Source organism: Heterodontus francisci, chromosome 2 (assembly GCF_036365525.1).
Source record: "Heterodontus francisci isolate sHetFra1 chromosome 2, sHetFra1.hap1, whole genome shotgun sequence".
NCBI lineage: Eukaryota > Metazoa > Chordata > Chondrichthyes > Heterodontiformes > Heterodontidae > Heterodontus > Heterodontus francisci.
This window is the reverse complement of record NC_090372.1, coordinates 221,326,399-221,353,589: the sequence shown is the minus strand read 5'-3', so window position 1 is coordinate 221,353,589 and position 27,191 is coordinate 221,326,399. Positions and strand designations below refer to the sequence as shown.

At 56.2% G+C, this 27,191-nt stretch overlaps 1 protein-coding gene across 3 annotated transcripts in view; it reads left to right on the top strand.

Moving 5' to 3' along the window:
* LOC137380451 (flap endonuclease 1-like) overlaps positions 1-27,191 on the top strand; it is a 76,801-nt gene that overhangs the window by 3,079 nt on the left and 46,531 nt on the right. For all 3 annotated transcript variants that reach the window (XM_068052379.1, XM_068052377.1, XM_068052378.1), the window contains exons 2-3: positions 9,000-9,102; positions 17,273-17,330. In XM_068052379.1, coding sequence (XP_067908480.1) covers positions 9,000-9,102; positions 17,273-17,330 — 161 coding nt within the window. The remainder of the gene's footprint in view (positions 1-8,999; positions 9,103-17,272; positions 17,331-27,191) is intronic.

Sequence of the window (27,191 nt, the reverse complement as noted above, 5' to 3'; positions counted from 1 at the left end):
ATGCTTTGTCATTCACCACAAGCATCAACACACTCTTTGCGTTTGTCCCTGGACACTTTGTTATTTAATCTCTCCTGCCCTCTGCCCTATCACACACCTTCCCCCCAACCCCCTCCCACCAAACCCCCTTCACTTGCTTAAAACCTAATTCTTTTCTAATCTTTCCAGTTGTGATGAAAGGTCACTGACCTGAAACGTTATCTTTGTTTCTCTCTCCACAGATACTGCCTGACCTTCCAGGCAGCACTTTTTGTTTTTATTGCCCATTGTTTCATGTATTTTATTTAATTGCTGTCAACATCCTAGGGTTACCATTGGTCAGAAACTGAACTGGAGTAGCCAAATAAATACCGTGGCTACAAGAGCAGGTCAGAGGCTGGGAATCCTGAGGTGAGTAACTCACCTCCTGACTCCCCAAAGCCTGTCCACCATCTACAAGGCACAAGTCAGGAGTGTGATGGAATACGCTCCACTTGCCTGGATGGGTGCAGCTCCAACAACACTCAAGAAGCTTGACACCATCCAGGGCAAAGCAGCCCACTTGATTGGCACACCATCTACAAACATTCACTCCCTCCACCACCAACACACAGTGGCAGCAGTGTGTACCATCTAGAAGATGCACGGCAGCAATGCGCCAAGGCTTCTTAAGCAGCACCTTCCAAACCCGCGACCTCTACCAACCAGAAGGACAAGGGACTCTATCGGAATGTCAGCTTGGAAGTTTGTGTTCAAGTCCTGGAGCAGGGACTCAGAACACTCCAATCAGGCAGCAGCCAACCCCATGCTGTACCTGCACTGGGAGTGTTTGATGGGACAGTGTAGAGGGAGCTTTACTCTGGATCGAACACCGTACTGTACCTGCACTGGGAGTGTTTGATGGGACAGTGTAGAGGGAGCTTTACTCTGGATCGAACACCGTACTGTACCTGCACTGGGAGTGTTTGATGGGGACACTGTAGAGGGAGCTTTACTCTGTATCTAACCCCGTACTGTACCTGCACTGGGAGTGTTTGATGGGGACAGTGTAGAGGGAGCTTTACTCTGTATCTAACCCCGTACTGTACCTGTCCTGGGAGTGTTTGATGGGGACAGTGTAGAGGGAGCTTTACTCTGTATCTAACCCCGTACTGTACCTGTCCTGGGAGTGTTTGATGGGACAGTGTAGAGGGAGCTTTACTCTGTATCTAACCCCGTACTGTACCTGTCCTGGGAGTGTTTGATGGGACAGTGTAGAGGGAGCTTTACTCTGTATCTAACCCCGTACTGTACCTGTCCTGGGAGTGTTTGATGGGACAGTGTAGAGGGAGCTTTACTCTGTATCTAACCCCGTACTGTACCTGTCCTGGGAGTGTTTGATGGGACAGTGTAGAGGGAGCTTTACTCTGTATCTAACCCCGTGCTGTACCTGCACTGGGAGTGTTTGATGGGACAGTGTAGAGGGAGCTTTACTCTGTATCTAACCCCGTACTGTACCTGTCCTGGGAGTGTTTGATGGGACAGTGTAGAGGGAGCTTTACTCTGTATCTAACCCCGTACTGTACCTGCACTGGGAGTGTTTGATGGGGACAGTGTAGAGGGAGCTTTACTCTGTATCTAACCCCGTACTGTACCTGCACTGGGAGTGTTTGATGGGGACAGTGTAGAGGGAGCTTTACTCTGTATCTAACCCCGTACTGTACCTGCACTGGGAGTGTTTGATGGGGACAGTGTAGAGAGAGCTTTACTCTGTATCTAACCCCGTACTGTACCTGTCCTGGGAGTGTTTGATGGGACAGTGTAGAGGGAGCTTTACTCTGTATCTAACCCCGTACTGTACCTGCACTGGGAGTGTTTGATGGGGACAGTGTAGAGGGAGCTTTACTCTGTATCTAACCCCGTACTGTACCTGTCCTGGGAGTGTTTGATGGGACAGTGTAGAGGGAGCTTTACTCTGTATCTAACCCCGTACTGTACCTGCACTGGGAGTGTTTGATGGGACAGTGTAGAGGGAGCTTTACTCTGGATCGAACACCGTTTTTTTTTTGTGCCTTTATACCCCAGGCCCCTTTAATATATTTTATGTCGAGGGGGCCTTTATTCCTCAGGCCCCCTTTATAAACATAAAGTTATTTTAAAAAAATATAAGTATTAAAACCAGAAATAAACAAAACTCAAATTAAAATGCCATTCTCGGCGTCGACAATGCACTCCAGTCCCCGCGGTGCCCTCCGGTCGCGGAAGGCCTCAAGCGTACCGGCGGACACCACATGCTCCTTCTCCAGGGACACCCGGGCGCGAACGTAACCGTGGAAGAGGGGCAGGCAATCGGGGAGGACGGACCCCCCCGATGGCCCGTAGCCTGGACCTGTGAATTGCCACCTTGGCCAGGCCCAAAAGCAGACCGACGAGGAGATCCTCCTCCCGGCCCAGGTCCCTCCGCACCGGGTGCCCAAAGATCAGGAGCGTGGGACTGAAGTGCAGCCAGAAATTGAGGAGCAGCCCATTCAGATATTCAAATAGGGGCTGCAACCTCGCACACTCCGTGTAAATGTGGAACACGGACTCGTCCAGGCCGCAGTAAGTACAGGTGGCCTGGGAGTCCTTGAACCTACTTAAAAGTCTATTGCACGGGACTGCTCTGTGCAGCACCCTCCACCCCAGGTCCCCGATGTAAAGGGGGAAGACTCCCGCGTAGAGAGACCTCCATCGGGGTTTCCCCTCGCCGCCAGATGGCAACGCGGACCGCCAGGGCGTGTCCGGCCGGCTGACGAGGGCGAGGAAGTGGAGAGTGTGCAAGAGCAGCCCGTACAGGAAACCCCTCCGCACCGATTGGAATGGCACGGAGGGCATTTCCGAGAGGCGGCTCGGGTTGTGCGGGACCGGCTCCCGAGGAGGGTTTCAGGGCCTGGGTCCGATGAGCAGTTCCAGCCGAGCGGGGGTCAGCTCGGCCGGGATCGCTCCGCACTCCCGAGCCCCCTCGCCACCCGCAGTGAGGGGCGTCTCGGGGGTTTCGGCTACTCCTTCGCCCGCCGGACCGTCCCCGGAGTCGGCCGCCCGGACAGCCGAGGCGCTCTCCTCCACGGGCGGGGGAGCGCCCTGACTGGAGGCGACCATGTTCCAGACTCGGAATAGATCCCGGTTAAAGACAGGCAACTCACTCAGAGAGGCGCGGCTAACAGACTCCACCGGGAGCTGCGTGTCGTCTTGAAGGCAGTGACACTGGCGGATGAAATACGTCGCCAGCGCACACCATCTGGGAGGACGCTCGACGTACAGGTATCTCTGCAGGGTCCGAAGGTGGAGAGTCGCAGCCTGGGTGCGGATGCACACCAGCGACTGACCGCCCTCCTCAATCGGGAGACTCAGGACCGCGGCAGAGACCCAGTGTTTCCTCTTGCCCCAGAAGAAATCGACGAGTTTCTTCTGGATCTTGGTGGCAAATACAGGGGGCGGGGCCAAAGTGACCAACCGGTACCACAGCATGGAGGCCACCAGTTGGTTTATGACCAACACTCGGCCCCTGTAGGAAAGCACTCGGAGCATTCCTGTCCAGCGCCCCAGCCGAGCGGTGACTTTCGCCTCCAACTCCTGCCTGTTTGCCGGCCAGGCTTCCTCAGCGGGGCTAAGGTGGACTCCCAGATAGAGGAGGTGCGTGGTGCACCACGGAAAAGGTGTCATCTCCTCCGGCAGGGAGTCCACCCGCCACTGACCCACCAGGAGTCCGGAACATTTCTCCCAATTGATCCTCGCGGAGGACACGGCAGAAAAGGTCTGCTGGCAGTCGCGCATCCTCCGCAAGTCAACGGGATCTGTGACCGCGAGGAGCACGTCGTCGGCGTAAGCCGAGAGGACGACCCGCATGGCCGGCTCGCGCAGAGCCAATCCCGTCAACCTCCTGCGAAGCAGGCACAGGAAGGGCTCCACGCAGATGGTATACAATTGGCCGGACATGGGGCATCCCTGACGCACTCCTCTCCCAAAGCGAAGGGGCGCCGTCAAGGACCCGTTAACTTTGACTAGATACTCTGCGGCGGCGTATAAAAGTCGGACCCGGGCCACGAAATGCGGCCCGAGTCCGAAAGCACGCAGAGTCCCGAAAAGGTATTCGTGATCCACCTTGTCGAACGCCTTCTCCTAATACAGGGAGAGAAAGGCGACCGACTGACCAGTCCTCTGGGAAAGATGGATCAGGTCCCGGACCAGGTGGATGTTGTCTTGGATGGACCGGCCCGGGACCATGTAGGACTGGTCGGGGTGGATCATGTGGGCCAGCACGGAGCCCAGGCGGGTAGACATAGCCCGGGCAAATATCTTATAATCAGTGCTGAGGAGGGAGACCGGACGCCAGTTTTTAAGCAGGCGGAGATCGCCCCTCTTCGGCAGCAGGACGATGACCGCCCTGCGCCACGAGAGGGGCATATCCCCGGTTGCCAGGCTTTCCCCCAGGACCCGCGCGTAATCGTCCCCCAGGACGTCCCAGAACGCCCTGAGGAACTCCACGGTCAGCCCGTCCAGCCCTGGGATTTGCCCCTCGAGAGCTGGAGGAGGGCGCCGGTCAGCTCCGCCAACGTGAGCGGAGCCTCCAACCCTTCGGCGCCCTCTGGGCTGACCTGCTGCAGGTCCTCCCACAAAACGCTGCGCGCATCCTCGCTGGATGGATCCGGAGAGAACAACGCACTGTAATAAGTACGGACCAGGAGCCCATTCCCTCCGGATCCGTGATGGAGGATCCGTCGTCGGCCAGCAGCTCGACGAGCTGCTTACGGACCCCCCGCCATTTTTCCAGCGAGTAGAAGAAGGGTGAGGCGCGGTCCAAATCTTCCAGGATCTGGATCCGCGACCTCACGTACGCGCCTCGGGACCCTATGAGCTGCAGGTCCCTCAGCGCGCCCTTCTTCTCTTTGTCCGCCTGCCACAGGGCCGGGTCCACGACGGCATGACCGAGGCGGGACTCCAAGTCGAGCACCTCCCTCTCAAGGCGCCCGATCTCGGCTTCCCGCCTCTTGGTCGACCCCTTCGCGTACTCCTGACAGAAGACGCGGATGTGAGTCTTGCCCCCATCCCACCATAGCCTCAAGGAGGGGAAGCCCCCCTGCTTCCTTCTCCAGTCGGCCCAGAATCGTCAGAACGAGTCCCGAAATCGCTCGTGCTCCAGCAGCCGGTTGTTGAAGTGCCAGTACGCGGACCCCGCCCGCGTGTGGAGCAGAATGAACTCCGCCCACACCAGGCGGTGGTCCGAGCACGGCACCAGCCGCATGGAGGCCGCCGAGATACGGGAGACTTACGCCTGCGAAAAGTAGAGGCGGTCGATTCGGGACCCTCCTCCTCCAGACCTCCACGTGAAGGCGCTGGAGTCGGGATGGAGATTCCGCCAGACGTCCACCAAGTTAAGGGAGCTGATCAGTCCCCTCAACTTCTCCACCGACGCTTGGCCGCGCTGGGGACCGGAGCGATCCCCCACCTCGAGGGTGCAGTTAAAATCCCCCCCGAGGATGATGCACTCGCTGCTATCGATGGAGCTCAAGAGAGCGGACACTTCTTCAAAGAAGCGCGCTTGCAACGCGCCGGGCCAGGGCGCGTACACGTTCACAAAGTGGAGCGGCACGCTACCCAGGCGAACGGCGAGGTGGAGCAAGCGGCCCGGCACTAGCTCCTTGACCCCCAAGATCTCCGGCTGAAAAGTCGGGGCCAACAAGATAGCCACCCCACTAGAAATAGGGGTGAGGTGACTCATGTAGACCCCATCCTGCCAGTCCAGGACCAGGTGGCTTCGTCTCCCGGAACGGTGTGGGTTTCCTGCAGAAAGCTCACCGCGTATGTCCCTTCCCTAAGGACTGAGAGATTGTGAAATCTGCGGTGAGACCCCCTGCTGCCGTTGATGTTGAGGCTGGCTATGGTTATCTTCATGTCAAAGGTACTTAAAACCCGTCACCAACACCTCACTGTGAGGAGGGAGTGGAAGTGTACCTGGCCTTCCACTCCCCCAGCAACCCATTGAGGAACACATTAAACCGGCGCCTCTCAACCAGTTTCACGCCCGTCCGCTTGCCCGCTTTCTTCAGGGCGGCACGGACGGACTGGATGATCAGCGCCAGATTCAACCAACGGCTGAGGGCCAGCTGAACTTTATCGCGGCAACCCCTGCAAGCCGCGTGGAAATCCCGGAGTTCCGCCGTGGGGATGAGAGGAGATTTGGTGGGAGGCACGAGGGACTCCACCACCTCACTGGCGATGGAATCAAGGTCATCCTCCGTGCCCCCCACCGAATCCCCATCCTCCTCCGGGTCGTCACCGCCAGCGGCCGACACATCCACCACACACTGTGGGGCGGACGTCCTGGCCGCGCCAGCTGATCCTGCCTCCGTCACGATCCCACCCCCAGGATCGATGGCAGAGGAGTCCTCTCTGGGTTCTACTGTGAAACTGGAGCCTGTGGGCACCAGCAGTTCAGGACCCCCCTCCACCTCCACTCCCAGGCCAATGAGTGGTCCAGGGGAGACAGAAGTTCCCGACTCCGGAAATCCAGCCGGAGCCGAGACCGGAGGTGGAGAGAGGAGGCCATCTCCCGCTCCGCCAGCACCCACAGGCCCAGCAGATGGGGCAGCATTCTCGGTTATAACCGGGTCGGGTGTCTCCTGGTTGGTGGTGGACTCCGGCTGGGAGGGCAGACCCTTTGGGGCTTCGCCCTCCCCTCTACTCAGGGCACCCGACCCAGTAGCAGTGGCAGAATGGGCGGCGTCCTCAGGCTCCCCCACCACAAGCAGGGCCCCACTTACTCCTTCAGGAAGGGCCTCATGTACCGGGGCCTTCCCCTCCCCTCCAGCCTGAGGAATAGGGAGCTCCTGCCCGGACTTTGTAGCCTTGGTGGTGGCGGTAGGGGAAACCTGGGGACCCGAAACAGGAGACAGCTCCCCTCTAACAGACGGGCCCTGCGCCTCAGGGTCCCTTGTTACCTCTGTGGAGGGGTGCCTTCTCTTTTTCCCACTAGGGCGCAGAGGCTCAGAGACCTCCATGTCGTCAGAGGCCTCCACTTCCGCACCCTCCTTTTTTTTAGTCACCCTGGGCCTGAGCCCAGCCCTGGGACAGGTGGATTCCGTGGGATTGAGCTTTGGGCTGAGCTCAGGCTCGGGTGTCAACGTGTCCAGGGGATGCGCCTCTTGATGTTTCTTTTTCCTCCACGTCTTCCTTCCACTCGGACGGGCACTCCACTCCCCGCCGGAGGCTGTGAAAACCACAGCCTCTGGAACCGACTGAGCGGTGTCTGTTGGATGTGTGGGGGGAGTGGGAGGAGGTGCTGTGGAACCACCCTGGCCCGCCAAGGTGGAGCTGGCGGCCGGGAGGTTGGGGCAGTTCTTACAAACATGCCCCACCCCCTTGCAGACGTGGCACCACGCCCCGTCCGAGGTCCAAAAGACGCGGTAGGCCGTCCCCTGGAACTCCACATTAAATTGGCCCTCCGTGTCCTCCTCCCGCGCCAGCTGCATAAATAACTGGCGGCGGAAGGAGTAGACATGTTGGAGGCTGTGTTCCCGAAGACCAAGCCGGACTGGGGTGAACCCCGACCTCACCTCCCCCAGATAGTGCAGGTGGGGGAGGAGGAGCTCACTGGGAATGAAGGGTGGGACGTTGGACAACATTATCCGATGCACAGTGGCCCCCAAAGGGTCCACTGGCAGGAAGGTCCCCCCCACAGTGAGCCCTTTACTCAGGGCCAGGGACACCGCCCGCTCGGTCTTCAAAAAGAACACAGTCTTCCCATACATCTTTGAGGCCGCAACAATGGCCGAGGGGCCGACAACCTCGGCCATTGCCTTTACGCAGGCCTCAATAGACATGTTGGGGTGGGGATCGCTCTTCACCCCATGGCTGCATGTCAACAACTTAAAGGGTGACGGGGCCACGTGGGCAGCCACAGAGGCTGCAGCTGCGTAGGTAGTAGAGGGCCCCGCCACCGGTGATGAAGGGCTTGCCATGGGTCCAAGAGCTAAACCCACCCCAAATTGTGGGCTTGCACACCAAATATCAGAGATTCACTGAAAATGTTGAATATGTATTAAAAACAAACAAACAACAGGTTAGGGGAGAGGCTGAGGTAAGAGAGGAGAGGCAAAGGCAGGCTGGAAGGGATGACTTGCTTTCTGGAGGTGGTGCTCACAGTACACTTAAAACAGTCTTTGAACTTGGTCTTCTGGTTGGGGGAGTCGTCTTCACCTGGGTCAGCTGAAGCTGCCCAGGCACTATCTATCCCCTTCCGTCTGTTTAGCTGGGCAGCTTCAGCTGACCCAGGCTTGGCAATTGGGGTGGGGAGGGAGCTTTCCTGCATGCTTGTTCCAGCAGCACAGATTCCTGCTGAATTGGCAGCCCCACCCCTTGTTGTTCCAGCCACTTGTTCCTCCCCCAACAGTCCAAAGTAAATTACTGGTGTTCAGCACCCACCTCCAGACAAAGCCTTGTTTCCAAAAAATGTCCCTTTCTTCTCTTTAATGGCGATTGTTGTTGAAGTTTTCCTCTGCTTGTTTGTAGAAGCTCTCCCTTGCTCAGTCTAGCTCCTCTCTCCACCTCTGCAACCTCCAACTGTCACCAGCACTCTCAGCTGAGGCTCGTTGCTGCAATCAGCAGTCAACACTCCAATTGGCCAGCAGCCAACCCCAGTGCTGTCCCTGTCCTGGGAGTGTTTGATGGGGGACAGTGTAGAGGGAGCTTTACTCTGTATCTAACCCCATGCTGTACCTGTCCTGGGAGTGTTTGATGGGGACAGTGTAGAGGGAGCTTTACTCTGTATCTAACCCCGTGCTGTACCTGTCCTGGGGAGTGTTTGATGGGGACAGTGTAGAGGGAGCTTTACTCTGTATCTAACCCCGTGCTGTACCTGTCCTGGGGAGTGTTTGATGGGGACAGTGTAGAGGGAGCTTTACTCTGTATCTAACCCCGTGCTGTACCTGTCCTGGGGAGTGTTTGATGGGGGACAGTGTAAGTTTTATACCAATGTTGCAATGTGTTGGTGTGTTTTCTTCCAGCCAGATTATTGGAGTGTTTTACCGAACTGCCAGTCTCCTGGAGAAGGGGATCAAGCCGGTATTTGTGTTCGATGGACCTGCTCCGAGAATGAAATCCCGAGTGGTCAGTGTCATTACCTCCTGATAACACACTTTGTCACAAATGCTCAGCCCACCTCCACACAGTCAGTGAGGTATTCATCGCAGGTTGGGGTGTGTGGGTGGGGCTGTGGTGCTAACCAGTAAGAATCTTGCATTTGGGTGCATCTTGTCCAGAAACATCACTTCCTGTTTTATGATTTGTGGCCAGTGCTTTTCTCTGTATGGTTCAGTATTGACCAGTACAGCTGCTGCTGTGGTGGTTACAAGACAAGATCATGGGTTCAAATTCCTTCCCATAAGAACATATGAAACAGGACGAGGAGGAGGAGGCCATTCAGCCCATCGAGCCTGCTCTGTCATCCATAAGATCATGGCTGATCGTCCACCTCATCTCCAATTTCCTGCACTATTCCCATATTCTGTAACTTCCTCAGTGTCCAAAAATCTATTGACCTCAGTCATAGTCTTAGTCATAGAGATACAGCACTGAAACAGGCCCTTCGGCCCACCGAGTCTGTGCCGACCAACAACCACCCATTCATAATAATCCTAAATTAATCACATATTCCCTATCACATCTCCACCATTCTCCTACCACCTACCTATACTAGGGGCAATTTATAATGGCCAATTTACCTATCAACCTGCAAGTCTTTGGATGTGGGAGGAAACCGGAGCACCCGGAGGAAACCCACGCAGACACAGGGAGAACTTGCAAACTCCGCACAGGCAGTACCCGGAATTGAACCCGGGTCGCTGAGGCTGTGAGGCTGCGGTGCTAACCAGTCTTAAACATACTCAATGACTGAGCTTCCACAGCCCTCTGGGATAGAGAATTCCAAAGATTCACTGTCCTCTGAGTGAAGAAATTCCTCCTCATCTCAGTCCTAAATGGCCTACCCCTTATTCCGAGACTGTGACCCTGTGTTCTAGATTCTCCAGCCAGGGGGAAACATATTCCTGGCATCTGCCCTGTTAAACCCCTTAAGAATTGTGTATGTTTGAATGGAATCACCCCTCATTCTTCTAAACTCGAGGGAATAAAGGTTTAGTCTCCTCATCAGACAATCCTCTCATCCCAGGAATCAGTCTAATGAACCTTCATTGTACTCCCTCTCGGACAAGGTATATCATAACGAGATGTGAAACTGGAACCTTGTCTGCAGTGACCTGGAACTGGTGTGTCAGATTATCGTCAAACATGACCAAGAAAGAGTTGCATTTGTATAGCGCCTTTCACCATTTCAGGGCAGCCGAAGCACGTCACAACCAATGAAGTCCTTTTGAAGTGTAGTCACTGTTGCAATGTAAGAAATGCAGCAGCCAATTTGCACACAGCAAGATCCCATAAACAGCAGTGTAACAATGACCAGATAATCTGTTCTGATGTTGATTAAGGGATATATATTGCCCAGGACACGGGGGAGAACTCACCTGCGCTTCTATAGAGTGCCCCTGGGATATTTTGCATCTGCCTGAGAGGGCAGACAGAGCCTCGGCTTAACATCTCATCTGAAAAATAGTACCTCCGACAGTGCAACACTCCCTCAGCACTGACCCTCTGACAGTGCAGCACTCCCTCAGTACTGACCTTCTGACAGTGCAGCACTCCCTCAGCACTGACCCTCTGACAGTGCAGCACTCCCTCAGCACTGACCCTCTGACAGTGCAGCACGCCCTCAGCACTGACCCTCTGACAGTGCAGCACTCCCTCAGTACTGACCCTCCGACAGTGCAGCACTCACTCAGTACTGACCCTCCGACAGTGCAGTACTCCCTCAGTACTGACCCTCCGACAGTGCAGCACTCCCTCAGTACTGACCCTCCGACAGTGCAGCACTCACTCAGTACTGACCCTCCGACAGTGCAGCACTCCCTCAGTACTGACCCTCCGACAGTGCAGCACTCACTCAGTACTGACCCTCCGACAGTGCAGCACTCACTCAGTACTGACCCTCCGACAGTGCAGCACTCCCTCAGTACTGACCCTCCGACAGTGCAGCATTCCCTCAGTACTGACCCTCCGACAGTGCAGCACTCCCTCAGTACTGACCCTCCAACAGTGCAGCACTCCCTCAGTACTGACCCTCCGACAGTGCAGCATTCCCTCAGTACTGACCCTCTGACAGTGCAGCACTGACTCAGTACTGACCCTCTGACAGTGCAGCACTCACTCAGTACTGACCCTCCGACAGTGCAGCACTCCCTCAGTACTGACCCTCCGACAGTGCAGCACTCCCTCAGTACTGACCCTCCAACAGTGCAGCACTGCCTCAGTACTGACCCTCCGACAGTGCAGCACTCCCTCAGTACTGACCCTCCGACAGTGCAGCACTCCCTCAGTACTGACCCTCCGACAGTGCAGCATTCCCTCAGTACTGACCCTCCGACAGTGCAGCATTCCCTCAGTACTGACCCTCCGACAGTGCAGCACTCCCTCAGTACTGCACTGGAGTGTTGATCTGGATTTCACACTCATGTCTCTGGGGTTGGATTGGAGCCCATGACCTTCGGACTGAGAGTGAAAGTGCTCTCCGGGTGGGTACAGCCTGGATCAGATGTGAGAGAGCCAGCCGTATTGCCTAAGCAACCAATAGGTTCACGAATGTCCTTTGGGAAGGTCCCCTAGGTACCTGCACAATGAGGCTCTGAGTGGTCGATCAACTACAAAGAGTAGAGTTTGCAAGCTCATTCCCACACCTGTGAAGGGATTTTGGGAACACAGTTGTGACCATAGACGACAGTATATTTCCACTGTACTACATGACTCCTCACCTCTGACACCCAGTCTCATCCAACTCCAATTGAACCCTCACTGGCAGATGTGATAGGCTGAAAGGAATTCAGACATCATCAGGCCACTGCACTGAGACCTACAATCACAAAATAAAATCAGGCAGAATTCAGCAATCTCACTGAATCAGCTTTACTCTCTATCTAACCTGTGCTGTCGCTCATCCAAAAGGCAGCATCTCTGACAATGAAGCATTCTCTCAGTAATGCCAGCCTAGATTTTTGTGCTCAAGTACTGGACTCGGAGGCAAGAGTGCGCCCCAATGAGCCACATCTTAGAGGGAGCTTGACTCTCTACTTAAGCCTGTTTTTTCTCTTTTTATAATTTTTTTAATCTAACCCCTTTTTTGCAAGGGTACCGGGGAATACCCGGGCGCGGACGTAACCTCAGAAGAGGGGCAGGCAATCGGGGAGGATGGACCCCCCGATGGCCCACAGCCTGGACCTGTGAATTGCCACCTTGGCCAGGCCCAGGAGCAGACCGACGAGGAGATCCTCCTCCCGGCCCAAGCCCCTCTGCACCGGGTGCCCAAAGATCAGGAGCGTGGGACTGAAGTGCAGCCAGAACTTGAGGAGCAGCCCCTTCAGATACTCAAAGAGGAGCTGCAACCTCGTACACTCAGTATAAACGTGGAACACGGACTCGTCCAGGCCGCAGAAAGTACAGGCGGCCTGGGAGTCCGTGAACCTACTTAAAAGCCTATTGCACGGGACTGCTCTGTGCAGCACCCTCCACCCCAGGTCCCCGATGTAAAGGGGGAAGACTCCCGCGTAGAGATACCTCCATCGGGGTTTCCCCTCGCCGCCAGATGACAACACGGACCGCCAGGGCGTGTCCGGCCGGCTGACGAGTGCGAGGAAGTGGAGAGTGTGCAGGAGCAGCCCGTACAGGAAACCCCTCCGCGCCGATTGGAATGGCACGGAGGGCATTTCCGATAAGTGGCTCGGGTTGTGCGGGACCGGCTCCCGAGGAGGGTTTCGGGGCCTGGGTCCGATGAGCAGTTCTGGCCGAGTGGGGGTCAGCTCGGCAGGGAGCGCTCTGCACTCCCGAAACCCCTCGCCACCTGCAGTGAGGGGCGTCCCAGGGGTTTCGGCTACTCCTCCGCCCGCCGGACCGTCCCCGGAGTCGGCCGCCCGGACAGCTGAGGCGCTCTCCTCCGCCGGCGGGGGAACGCCCTGACTGGAGGCGACCATGTTCCAGACTCGGAATAGAGAGGCATGGCTAACGGTCTCCGCCGGGAGCTGTGTGTCGTCTTGAAGGCAGTGACACTGGCGGAAAAAATACATCGCCAGCGGACACCATCTAGGAGGACGCTCGACATACAGGTATCTCTGCAGGGTCCGAAGGCGGAGAGTCGCAGCCTGGGTGCGGACGCACACCAGCGACTGGCCACCCTCCTCAGTCGGGAGACTCAGGACTGCAGCAGAGACCCAGTGTTTCCTCTTGCCCCAGAAGAAATCGATGAGTTTCTTCTGGATCTTGGTGGCAAATGCAGGGGGCGGGGCCAAAGTGACCAACCGGTACCACAGCATCGAGGCCACCAGTTGGTTTATAACCAGCGCTCGGCCCCTGTAGGAAAGCACTCGGAGCAGTCCTGTCCAACGCCCCAGCCGAGCGGTGACTTTCGCCTCCAACTCCTGCCAGTTTGCTGGCTAAGGTGGACTCCCAGATAGAGGAGGTGCGTGGTGCTCCACACAAAAGGTGTCATCTCCTCCGGCAGGGAGTCCACCCGCCACTGGCCCACCAGGAGACCAGAATATTTCTCCCAATTGATCCTCGCGGAGGACGCGGCAGAAAAGGTCTGCTAGCAGTCGCGCATCCTCCGCAAGTCAACGGGATCTGTGATTGCGAGGAGCACGTCATCGGCGTAAACCGAGAGGACGACCTGCATGGCCGGCTCGCGCAGAGCCAATCCCGTCAACCTCCTGCGAAGCAGGCACAGGAAGGGCTCCACGCAGATGGTATACAATTGGCCGGACATGGGGCATCCCTGATGCACTCCTCTCCCAAAGTGAAAGGGCACCGTCAAGGACCGTGTCCGAATGCGCGCAGAGTCCCGAAAAGGTATTCGTGATCCACCCTGTCGAACGCCTGCTCCTGATTGAGGGAGAGAAAGGCGACTGACAGACCAGTCCTCTGGGAAAGATGGATCAGGTCCTGGACCAGTTGGATGTTGTCCTGGATGGACGTCCCAGAAGCCCTGAGGAACTCCACGGTCAGCCCGTCCAGCCCCGGGGATTTGCCCCTCGAGAGCTGGTGGAGGGCGCCGGTCAGCTCTGCCAACGTGAGCGGAGCTGCCAATCCTTCGGCGCCCTCCGGTCTGACCTTCAGCAGGTCCTCCCACATAACTCTGCGTTCATCCTCACCGGACGGATCCAGAGAGAACAACGCGCTGGTGTGGACCAGGAGGCCCATTCTCTCCAGATCTGTGATGGAGGATCCGTCGTCGGCCAGCAGCTCAATGAGCTGCTTACGGACCCCCCGCGCTATTTTTCCAGTGAGTAGAAGAAGGGTGAGGCGCGGTCCAAATCTTCCAGGATCTGGATCCGCGACCTCACGTACGCGCCTCGGGACCCTATGAGCTGCAGGTGCCTCAGCGCGCCCTTCTTCTCTTTATACGCCTGCCACAGGGCTGGGTCTGTGACGGCATGACGGATGCGGGACTCCAAGTCGAGCACCTCCCTCTCTAGGCTCCTGATCTTGGCTTCCCGCCTCTTGGTCGACCCCTTCACGTACTCCTGACAGAAGACACGGATGTGAGTCTTGCCCACATCCCACCATAGCCTCAAGGAGGGGAAGCCCCCCTGCTTCCTTGTCCAGTCGGCCCAGAATTGACGGAATGAGTCCCGGAATCGCTCATGCTCCAGCAGCCGGTTGTTAAAGTGCCAGTACACGGACCCCGCCCATGTGCGGAGTGGAGTGAACTCCGCCCACACCAGGTGGTGGTACGAGCACGGCACCAGCCGCATGGAGGCCGCCGAGACACGGGAGACATACATCTGCGAAACGTAGAGGCGGTCGATTCGGGACCCCCCCTCCTCCAGACCTCCACGTGAAGGCGCTGGAGTCGGGATGGAGATTGCGCCAGACGTCCACCAAGTTGCGGGAGCTGATCAGTCCCCTCAACTTCTCCACTGAAGCTTGGCCGCGCAGGGGACCGGAGCGATCCCCCACCTCAAGGGTTCAGTTAAAAACCACGGCCTCCGGAACCGCCTGAGCGGTGGTTGTTGCAGGTGTTGGGGGAGTAGGGGGAGGGGCACCAGCACCACTCTGGGCCACCGAGGTGGAGTTGGTGGCCCGGAGGCTGGGGCAGCTCTTGCGAACGTGCCCTACCCTCTTACAGGCATGGCACCGCGGTAGGCCGTCCCCTGAAACTCTATACCGAAGTGGCCCTCCAAGACCTCCTCCCGCGCCAGCTGCATAAATAGCTGGCAGCGGAAGGAGTACACATGTCGGAGGCTGTGCTCCCAAAGACCGAGCGGGACTGGGGTAATCCCTGACCTCACCTCCCCCAGATGGTGTAGTTGGGGGAGGAGGAGCTCATCAGGACTGAAGGGTGGGACGTTCAACAAGATTACCCGATGTGCAGTGGCCCCCAGAGGGTCCACTGGCAGGAAAATCCCACCCACTGTGAGCCCCGTACTTAGGGCGAGGGACACAGCCCGCTCGGTCTTCAGGAAGAACACAGCCTTCCCATACATCTTTGAGGCTGCAACAATGGCCAAGGGGCCGACAACCACGGCCATTGCCTTAACACAAGCCTCAATAGTCATATTAGGATGGGTGTAACTCTTCACCCCATGCTTTGATGTTAAGATGTCATCCGAGGCCTCCGCCTCCGCACCCTTATTTTCCTTTTTAGTCACCCTGGGCCTGAGCCCAGCCCTGGGACAGGTGGATTCCATGGGAATGGGCTTTGGGCTGAGCTCAGGCTCGGGTTGAGTCAAAGTGTCCAGGGGACGCGCCTCATGATGTTTCTTCATCAGGGCCACAGGAGCAGCTGTCGCAGCTGCTGCAGCATAGGAGGGCCCCGCCACCGGAGAGGACTGAGAAGTCATGGGGTAGAAGAGTTACAGGCACTTTGTTGAGAGAAAAAAAAAGAGCAAATACAATAAATCAAAAAAGCAACACTTAAAGGATGTAGCACAGGGGAAGAGGCTGAGGGAGAGGAAGGCCAAGAGGAATCAGTCTTTGTTAGTATTGCACAAGTCTTGTAGCTGGTCTTCCAGTTGGGAGGGTGGGGTGATGTCTTCACCTGGGTCAGCTGTGAGCTGCCCAGGCACACGCCTCCTTCGATGTTCAGATAATAAGTCTCTTCACCTGGGCAGCTCCAGCTGTCCCAGGCTTAGTAGTTGGGGTGGGGAGGGAGCTCCCTATCCAAAGATGTTAAACACAGGAGCTCCCTATTGAACAATACAGCCCCACCCAAGGTCTTCAGGTCTCTTCTTTCCCCACCCCCAACAATCAATGAAAAAGACTTTCAGTACCAAGCAAACTCACAAAAGAGCTTCCAGTTCTTCCAGTTCTCTGCCTTCCTTGCTTTGTTGAAATTTGGAAAAAACTTTTGTTTCAGTTTGAGTCTCCCTCTTGCAGCAGTCACACAGCCTCCAACCTCTGCACACATCCACAGTCAACTGCACCTCGTTGATGCACTCAGGCTCCCAAATCAGAGAGCAGCCAATCCCAGTGCTGTACCTGTCCTGGGAGTGTTTTTGGGGACAGTGTAGAGGGAGTTTTACTCTGTATCTAACCTCCATGCTGTACCTGTCCTGGGAGTGTTTTTGGGGACAGTGTAGAGGGAGTTTTACTCTGTATCTAACCTCCATGCTGTACCTGTCCTGGGGAGTGTTTGATGGGGACAGTGTAGAGGGAGTTTTACTCTGTATCTAACCTCCATGCTGTACCTGTCCTGGGAGTGTTTTTGGGGACAGTGTAGAGGGAGTTTTACTCTGTATCTAACCTCCATGCTGTACCTGTCCTGGGAGTGTTTGATGGGGACAGTGTAGAGGGAGCTTTACTCTGTATCTAACCTCCATGCTGTACCTGTCCTGGGAGTATGATTGGGACGGTGAAGTCAATATTAACATCAGGTCGGAGGTGATCTGAACTGTGAGTGATATTATTCGAGTGATTTATGTGTGTTGTTGGACACGGTTTATGGCAAAGGCCCCACAAAGACTGAGATGGAATTTTACAGAAAGCCCAGGATTTGGATATGATTCAGGTAAACACCCAGACGGGAACCAGTTCTATCCTGTTCTCTCCTGCACCAACAGGCTATCCAGAGATTAACACCATAGTTCAGTCAGTATTCCCTGTTTCCATGGTGACTCACGCTGATTGTGCTCTGGATTTCAATATCGGCCTTTACCTGTGTTGTGTGTCTGACTGTTTGCAGCTCTCTAAAAGGCATGGCTGGACACCTGTGGCACAAACTCAGCAACCAGCGGCAAAAGGTGAGGAAACAAGCGTCATAATTTTAAATCGAGGTTGTTGGAGAAAGATTTCCCAGAAGCAAACTGCAAGAACATATTTCATTTAATTTAAACCTTAAAGATTGACCGACCATCAATCACCGTCCCCACTGACCATCAGTCTCCATCCCCACTGACCATCAATCACCGTCCCCACTGACCATCAGTCTCCATCCCCACTGCCCATCAATCACCGTCCCCACTGACCATCAGTCTCCATCCCCACTGACCATCAATCACCGTCCCCACTGACCATCAATCACTGTCGCCACTGACCATCAGTCTCCGTCCCCACTGACCATCAATCACTGTCCCCACTGACCATCAGTCTCCGTCCCCACTGACCATCAAGCACTGTCGCCACTGACCATCAGTCTCCGTCCCCACTGACCATCAATCACTGTCCCCACTGACCATCAGTCTCCGTCCCCACTGACCATCAAGCACTGTCGCCACTGACCATCAGTCTCCGTCCCCACTGACCATCAATCACTGTCCCCACTGACCATCAGTCTCCGTCCTCACTGACCATCAATCACTGTCCCCACTGACCATCAGTCTCCGTCCCCACTGACCATCAGTCTCCGTCCCCACTGACCATCAATCACTGTCCCCACTGACCATCAGTCTCCGTCCCCACTGACCATCAGTCTCCATCCCCACTGACCATAAATCTCCATCCCCACTGACCATCAATCACTGTCCCCACTGACCATCAATCTCCGGCCCCACTGACCATCAGTCTCCGTCCCCACGGACCATCAATCACTGTCCCCACTGACCATCAATCTCCATCCCCACTGACCATCAATCACTGTCCACACTGACCATCAGTCTCCGGCCCCACTGACCATCAATTACCATCCCCACTGACCATCAGTCTCCGTCCCCACTGACCATCAATTACCATCCCCACTGATCATCAATCACTGTCCCCACTGACCATCAGTCTCCGTCCCCACTGACCATCAATCACTGTCCCCACTGACCATCAATCACTGTCCCCACTGACCATCAGTCTCCATCCCCACTGACCATCAATCTCCGTCCCCACTGACCATCAATCACTGTCCCCACTGACCATCAGTCTCCATCCCCACTGACCATCAATCTCCGTCCCCACTGACCATCAATCACTGTCCCCACTGACCATCAAGCACTGTCCCCACTGACCATCAGTCTCCGTCCCCACTGACCATCAATCACCGTCCCCACTGACCATCAGTCTCCGTCCCCACTGACCATCAATCACTGTCCCAACTGACCATCAGTATCCATCCCCACTGACCATCAGTCTCCGTCCCCACTGACCATCAGTCTCCATCCCCACTGCCCATCAATCACCGTCCCCACTGACCATCAATCACTGTCGCCACTGACCATCAGTCTCCGTCCCCACTGACCATCAATCACTGTCCCCACTGACCATCAGTCTCCGTCCCCACTGACCATCAATCACTGTCCCCACTGACCATCAGTCTCCATCCCCACTGACCATCAATCACCGTCCCCACTGACCATCAGTCTCCGTCCCCACTGACCATCAATCACTGTCGCCACTGACCATCAGTCTCCGTCCCCACTGACCATCAATCACTGTCCCCACTGACCATCAGTCTCCGTCCCCACTGACCATCAATCACTGTCCCCACTGACCATCAGTCTCCGTCCTCACTGACCATCAATCACTGTCCCCACTGACCATCAGTCTCCGTCCCCACTGACCATCAGTCTCCGTCCCCACTGACCATCAATCACTGTCCCCACTGACCATCAGTCTCCGTCCCCACTGACCATCAGTCTCCATCCCCACTGACCATCAGTCTCCGTCCCCACTGACCATCAGTCTCCGTCCCCACTGACCATCAATCACTGTCCCCACTGACCATCAATCTCCGGCCCCACTGACCATCAGTCTCCATCCCCACGGACCATCAATCACTGTCCCCACTGACCATCAATCTCCGGCCCCACTGACCATCAGTCTCCATCCCCACGGACCATCAATCACTGTCCCCACTGACCATCAATCTCCGGCCCCACTGACCATCAATTACCATCCCCACTGACCATCAGTCTCCATCCCCACGGACCATCAATCACTGTCCCCACTGACCAGCAGTCTCCATCCCCACTGACCATCAATCACTGTCCCCACTGACCATCAATTACCATCCCCACTGACCATCAATCACTGTCCCCACTGACCATCAGTCTCCGGCCCCACTGACCATCAATTACCATCCCCACTGATCATCAATTACCATCCCCACTGACCATCAATCACTGTCCCCACTGACCATCAGTCTCCATCCCCACTGACCATCAGTCTCCGTCCCCACTGACCATCAATCTCCGTCCCCACTGACCATCAATCACTGTCCCCACTGACCATCAATCTCCGTCCCCACTGACCATCAATCACTGTCCCCACTGACCATCAATCTCCGTCCCCACTGACCATCAATCACTGTCCCCACTGACCATCAGTCTCCGTCCCCACTGACCATCAGTCTCCGTCCCCACTGACCATCAATCACTGTCCCAACTGACCATCAATCTCCGTCCCCACTGACAATCAATCACTGTCCCCACTGACCATCAATCACTGTCCCCACTGACCATCAGTCTCCGTCCCCACTGACCATCAATCACTGTCCCCACTGACCATCAGTCTCCGTCCGCACTGACCATCAGTCTCCATCCCCACTGACCATCAATCACCGTCCCCACTGACCATCAGTCTCCGTCCCCACTGACCATCAATCACTGTCCCAACTGACCATCAGTCTCCGTCCCCACTGACCATCAGTCTCCATCCCCACTGACCATCAATCTCCATCCCCACTGACCATCAATCACTGTCCCCACTGACCATCAGTCTCCGTCCCCACTGACCATCAATCTCCATCCCCACTGACCATCAGTCTCCATCCCCACTGACCATCAATCTCCATCCCCACTGACCATCAATCACTGTCCCCACTGACCATCAGTCTCCGTCCCCACTGACCATCAATCACTGTCCCCACTGACCATCAGTCTCCATCCCCACTGACCATCAGTCTCCATCCCCACTGACCATCAATCTCCATCCCCACTGACCATCAATCACCGTCCCCACTGACCATCAGTCGCCATCCCCACTGACCATCAGTCTCCGTCCCCACTGACCATCAGTCTCCATCCCCACTGACCATCAATCTCCGTCCCCACTGACCATCAATCTCCGTCCCCACTGACCATCAATCACTGTCCCCACTGACCATCAATCTCCATCCCCACTGACCATCAATCACTGTCCCCACCGACCATCAGTCTCCATCCCCACTGACCATCAGTCTCCGTCCCCACTGACCATCAGTCTCCATCCCCACTGACCATCAATCTCCGTCCCCACTGACCATCAGTCTCCATCCCCACTGACCATCAATCTCCATCCCCACTGACCATCAATCACTGTCCCCACTGACCATCAATCTCCATCCCCACTGACCATCAGTCTCCGTCCCCACTGACCATCAGTCTCTGTCCCCACTGACCATCAGTCTCCATCCCCACTGACCATCAATCTCCATCCCCACTGACCGTCAATCACCGTCCCCACTGACCACCAATCTCCATCCCCACTGACCATCAGTCTCCATCCCCACTGACCATCAATCTCCATCCCCACTGACCATCAGTCTCCGTCCCCACTGACCATCAGTCTCCGTCCCCACTGACCATCAGTCTCCATCCCCACTGACCATCAATCTACGTCCCCACTGACCATCAGTCTCCATCCCCACTGACCATTAATCACCGTCCCCACTGACCATCAATCACTGTCCCCACTGACCATCAGTCTCCATCCCCACTGACCATCAGTCTCCGTCCCCACTGACCATCAGTCTCCATCCCCACTAACCATCAATCACTGTCCCCACTGACCATCAGTCTCCGTCCCCACTGACCATCAGTCTCCGTCCCCACTGACCATCAGTCTCCATCCCCACTGACCATCAATCACTGTCCCCACTGACCATCAGTCTCCGTCCCCACTGACCATCAATCTCCATCCCCACTGACCATCAGTCTCCGTCCCCACTGACCATCAATCTCCGTCCCCACTGACCATCAATCTCCATCCCCACTGACCATCAGTCTCCGTCCCCACTGACCATCAATCTCCGTCCCCACTGACCATCAATCTCCATCCCCACTGACCATCAATCACTGTCCCCACTGACCATCAGTCTCCGTCCCCACTGACCATCAGTCTCCATCCCCACTGACCAGCAATCACTGTCCCCACTGACCATCAGTCTCCGTCCCCACTGACCATCAATCTCCATCCCCACTGACCATCAATCTCCATCCCCACTGACCATCAATCTCCGTCCCCACTGACCATCAATCACTGTCCCCACTGACCATCAGTCTCCGTCCCCACTGACCATCAATCTCCGTCCCCACTGACCATCAATCTCCATCCCCACTGACCGTCAATCACTGTCCCCACTGACCATCAGTCTCCGTCCCCACTGACCATCAATCTCCATCCCCACTGACCATCAATCACTGTCCCCACTGACCATCAGTCTCCGTCCCCACTGACTATCAATCTCCGTCCCCACTGACCATCAATCTCCGTCCCCATTGACCATCAATCTCCGTCCCCACTGACCATCAGTCTCCGTCCCCACTGACCATCAGTCTCCGTCCCCACTGACCATCAATCACTGTCCCCGCTGACCATCAGTCTCCGTCCACACTGACCATCAATCACTGTCCCCACTGACCATCAGTCTCCGTCCCCACTGACCATCAATCTCCGTCCCCACTGACCATCAATCACCGTCCCCACTGACCATCAGTCTCCGTCCCCACTGACCATCAGTCTCCGTTCCCACTGACCATCAATCTCCGTCCCCACTGACCATCAGTCTCCGTCCCCACTGACCATCAGTCTCCATCCCCACTGACCATCAATCTCCGTCCCCACTGACCATCAATCACTGTCCCCACTGACCATCAGTCTCCATCCCCACTGACCATCAATCTCCGTCCCCACTGACCATCAATCTCCGTCCCCACTGACCATCAGTCTCCGTCCCCACTGACCATCAATCTCCGTCCCCACTGACCATCAATCACCGTCCCCACTTACCATCAGTCTCCGTCCCCACTGACCATCAATCACTGTCCCCACTGACCATCAGTCTCCGTCCCCACTGACCATCAATCACTGTCCGCACTGACCATCAGTCTCCGTCCCCACTGACCATCAATCACCGTCCCCACTGACCATCAGTCTCCGTCCCCACTGACCATCAATCTCCGTCCCCACTGACCATCAGTCTCCATCCCCACTGACCATCAGTCTCCGTCCCCACTGACCATCAATCTCCGTTCCCATGACCATCAATCTCCGTCCCCACTGACCATCAGTCTCCGTCCCCACTGACCATCAGTCTCCATCCCCACCGACCATCAATTACCGTCCCCACTGACCATCAATCACCGTCCCCACTGACCATCAGTCTCCATCCCCACTGACCATCAATTACCGTCCCCACTGACCATCAATCTCCATCCCCACTGACCAGCAGTCTCCGTCCCCACTGACCATCAATCTCCGTCCCCACCGACCATCAATTACCGTCCCCACTGACCATCAATCTCCATCCCCACTGACCATCAGTCTCCGTCCCCACTGACCATCAGTCTCCGTCCCCACTGACCATCAATTACCATCCCCACTGACCAGCAATCACTATCCCCACTGACCATCAGTCTCCGTCCCCACTGACCATCAATCTCCATTCCCACTGACCAGCAATCACTGTCCGCACTGACCATCAGTCTCCGTCCCCACTGACCATCAGTCTCCGTCCCCACTGACCATCTATCACCGTCCCCACTGACCATCAGTCTCCGTCCCCACTGACCATCAGTCTCCGTCCCCACTGACCATCAATTACCATCCCCACTGACCAGCAATCACCATCCCCACTGACCATCAGTCTCCGTCCCCACTGACCATCAATCTCCATTCCCACTGACCAGCAATCACTGTCCCCACTGGCCATCAGTCTCCGTCCCCACTGACTATCAATCTCCGTCCCCACTGACCATCAATCTCCGTCCCCATTGACCATCAATCTCCGTCCCCACTGACCATCAGTCTCCGTCCCCACTGACCATCAGTCTCCGTCCCCACTGACCATCAATCACTGTCCCCGCTGACCATCAGTCTCCGTCCGCACTGACCATCAATCACTGTCCCCACTGACCATCAGTCTCCGTCCCCACTGACCATCAGTCTCCGTCCCCACTGACCATCAATCTCCGTCCCCACTGACCATCAATCACCGTCCCCACTGACCATCAGTCTCCGTCCCCACTGACCATCAGTCTCCGTTCCCACTGACCATCAATCTCCGTCCCCAGTGACCATCAGTCTCAGTCCCCACTGACCATCAGTCTCCATCCCCACTGACCATCAATCTCCGTCCCCACTGACCATCAATCACTGTCCCCACTGACCATCAGTCTCCATCCCCACTGACCATCAGTCTCCATCCCCACTGACCATCAGTCTCCATCCCCACTGACCATCAATCTCCGTCCCCACTGACCATCAATCACTGTCCCCACTGACCATCAGTCTCCATCCCCACTGACCATCAATCTCCGTCCCCACTGACCATCAATCTCCATCCCCACTGACCATCAATCACTGTCCCCACTGACCATCAGTCTCCGTCCCCACTGACCATCAATCACTGTCCGCACTGACCATCAGTCTCCGTCCCCACTGACCATCAGTCTCCGTCCCCACTGACCATCAATCACCGTCCCCACTGACCATCAGTCTCCGTCCCCACTGACCATCAATCTCCGTCCCCACTGACCATCAGTCTCCGTCCCCACTGACCATCAGTCTCCGTCCCCACTGACCATCAATCTCCGTTCCCACTGACCATCAATCTCCGTCCCCACTGACCATCAGTCTCCGTCCCCACTGACCATCAGTCTCCATCCCCACCGACCATCAATTACCGTCCCCACTGACCATCAATCACCGTCCCCACTGACCATCAGTCTCCATCCCCACTGACCATCAATTACCGTCCCCACTGACCATCAGTCTCCATCCCCACTGCCCATCAGTCTCCGTCCCCACTGACCATCAATCACCGTCCCCACTGACCATCAATCTCCGTCCCCACCGACCATCAATTACCGTCCCCACTGACCATCAATCTCCATCCCCACTGACCATCAGTCTCCGTCCCCACTGACCATCAGTCTCCGTCCCCACTGACCATCAATTACCATCCCCACTGACCAGCAATCACCATCCCCACTGACCATCAGTCTCCGTCCCCACTGACCATCAATCTCCATTCCCACTGACCAGCAATCACTGTCCGCACTGACCATCAGTCTCCGTCCCCACTGACCATCAGTCTCCGTCCCCACTGACCATCAATCACCGTCCCCACTGACCATCAATCTCCGTCCCCACTGACCATCAGTCTCCGTCCCCACTGACCATCAGTCTCCATCCCCACTGACCATCAATCACCGTCCCCACTGACCATCAATTACCGTCCCCACTGACCATCAATCACCGTCCCCACTGACCATCAATTACCGTCCCCACTGACCATCAGTCTCCGTCCCCACTGGCCATCAGTCTCCGTCCCCACTGACCATCAGTCTCCATCCCCACTGACCATCAATCACCGTCCCCACTGACCATCAATTACCGTCCCCACTGACCATCAATTACCGTCCCCACTGACCATCAATCACCGTCCCCACTGACCATCAGTCTCCGTCCCCACTGACCATCAGTCTCCATCCCCACTGACCATCAATCACCGTCCCCACTGACCATCAATTACCGTCCCCACTGACCATCAATCACCGTCCCCACTGACCATCAATTACCGTCCCCACTGACCATCAGTCTCCGTCCCCACTGACCATCAGTCTCCGTCCCCACTGACCATCAATCACCGTCCCCACTGACCATCAGTCTCCGTCCCCACTGACCATCAATCTCCACCCCCAATGACCATCAATTACCGTCCCCACTGACCATCAGTCTTCGTCCCCACTGACCATCAATTACCGTCCCCACTGACCATCAGTCTCCGTCCCCACTGACCATCAATCACCGTCCCCACTGACCATCAGTCTCCGTCCCCACTGACCATCAATCTCCATCCCCACTGACCAGCAATCACCATCCCCACTGACCATCAGTCTCCGTCCCCACTGACCATCAGTCTCCGTCCCCACTGACCATCAATCACCGTCCCCACTGACCATCAGTCTCCATCCCCACTGACCATCAATCACCGTCCCCACTGACCATCAATCACTGTCCCCACTGACCATCAGTCTCCATCCCCACTGACCATCAATCTCCGTCCCCACTGACCATCAATCTCCATCCCCACTGACCATCAATCACTGTCCCCACTGACCATCAGTCTCCGTCCCCACTGACCATCAATCACTGTCCGCACTGACCATCAGTCTCCGTCCCCACTGACCATCAATCACCGTCCCCACTGACCATCAGTCTCCGTCCCCACTGACCATCAATCTCCGTCCCCACTGACCATCAGTCTCCGTCCCCACTGACCATCAGTCTCCGTCCCCACTGACCATCAATCTCCGTTCCCACTGACCATCAATCTCCGTCCCCACTGACCATCAGTCTCCGTCCCCACTGACCATCAGTCTCCATCCCCACCGACCATCAATTACCGTCCCCACTGACCATCAATCACCGTCCCCACTGACCATCAGTCTCCATCCCCACTGACCATCAATTACCGTCCCCACTGACCATCAGTCTCCATCCCCACTGCCCATCAGTCTCCGTCCCCACTGACCATCAATCACCGTCCCCACTGACCATCAATCTCCGTCCCCACCGACCATCAATTACCGTCCCCACTGACCATCAATCTCCATCCCCACTGACCATCAGTCTCCGTCCCCACTGACCATCAGTCTCCGTCCCCACTGACCATCAATCACCGTCCCCACTGCCCATCAGTCTCCGTCCCCACTGACCATCAATCACCGTCCCCACTGACCATCAATCTCCATCCCCACTGACCATCAGTCTCCGTCCCCACTGACCATCAGTCTCCGTCCCCACTGACCATCAATTACCATCCCCACTGACCAGCAATCACCATCCCCACTGACCATCAGTCTCCGTCCCCACTGACCATCAATCTCCATTCCCACTGACCAGCAATCACTGTCCGCACTGACCATCAGTCTCCGTCCCCACTGACCATCAGTCTCCGTCCCCACTGACCATCAATCACCGTCCCCACTGACCATCAATCTCCGTCCCCACTGACCATCAGTCTCCGTCCCCACTGACCATCAGTCTCCATCCCCACCGACCATCAATTACCGTCCCCACTGACCATCAATCACCGTCCCCACTGACCATCAATCACCGTCCCCACTGACCATCAATTACCGTCCCCACTGACCATCAATCACCGTCCCCACTGACCATCAATTACCGTCCCCACTGACCATCAGTCTCCGTCCCCACTGACCATCAATCACCGTCCCCACTGACCATCAGTCTCCGTCCCCACTGACCATCAATCTCCACCCCCAATGACCATCAATTACCGTCCCCACTGACCATCAATCACCGTCCCCACTGACCATCAATTACCGTCCCCACTGACCATCAGTCTCCGTCCCCACTGACCATCAATCACCGTCCCCACTGACCATCAGTCTCCGTCCCCACTGACCATCAATCTCCATCCCCACTGACCAGCAATCACCATCCCCACTGAC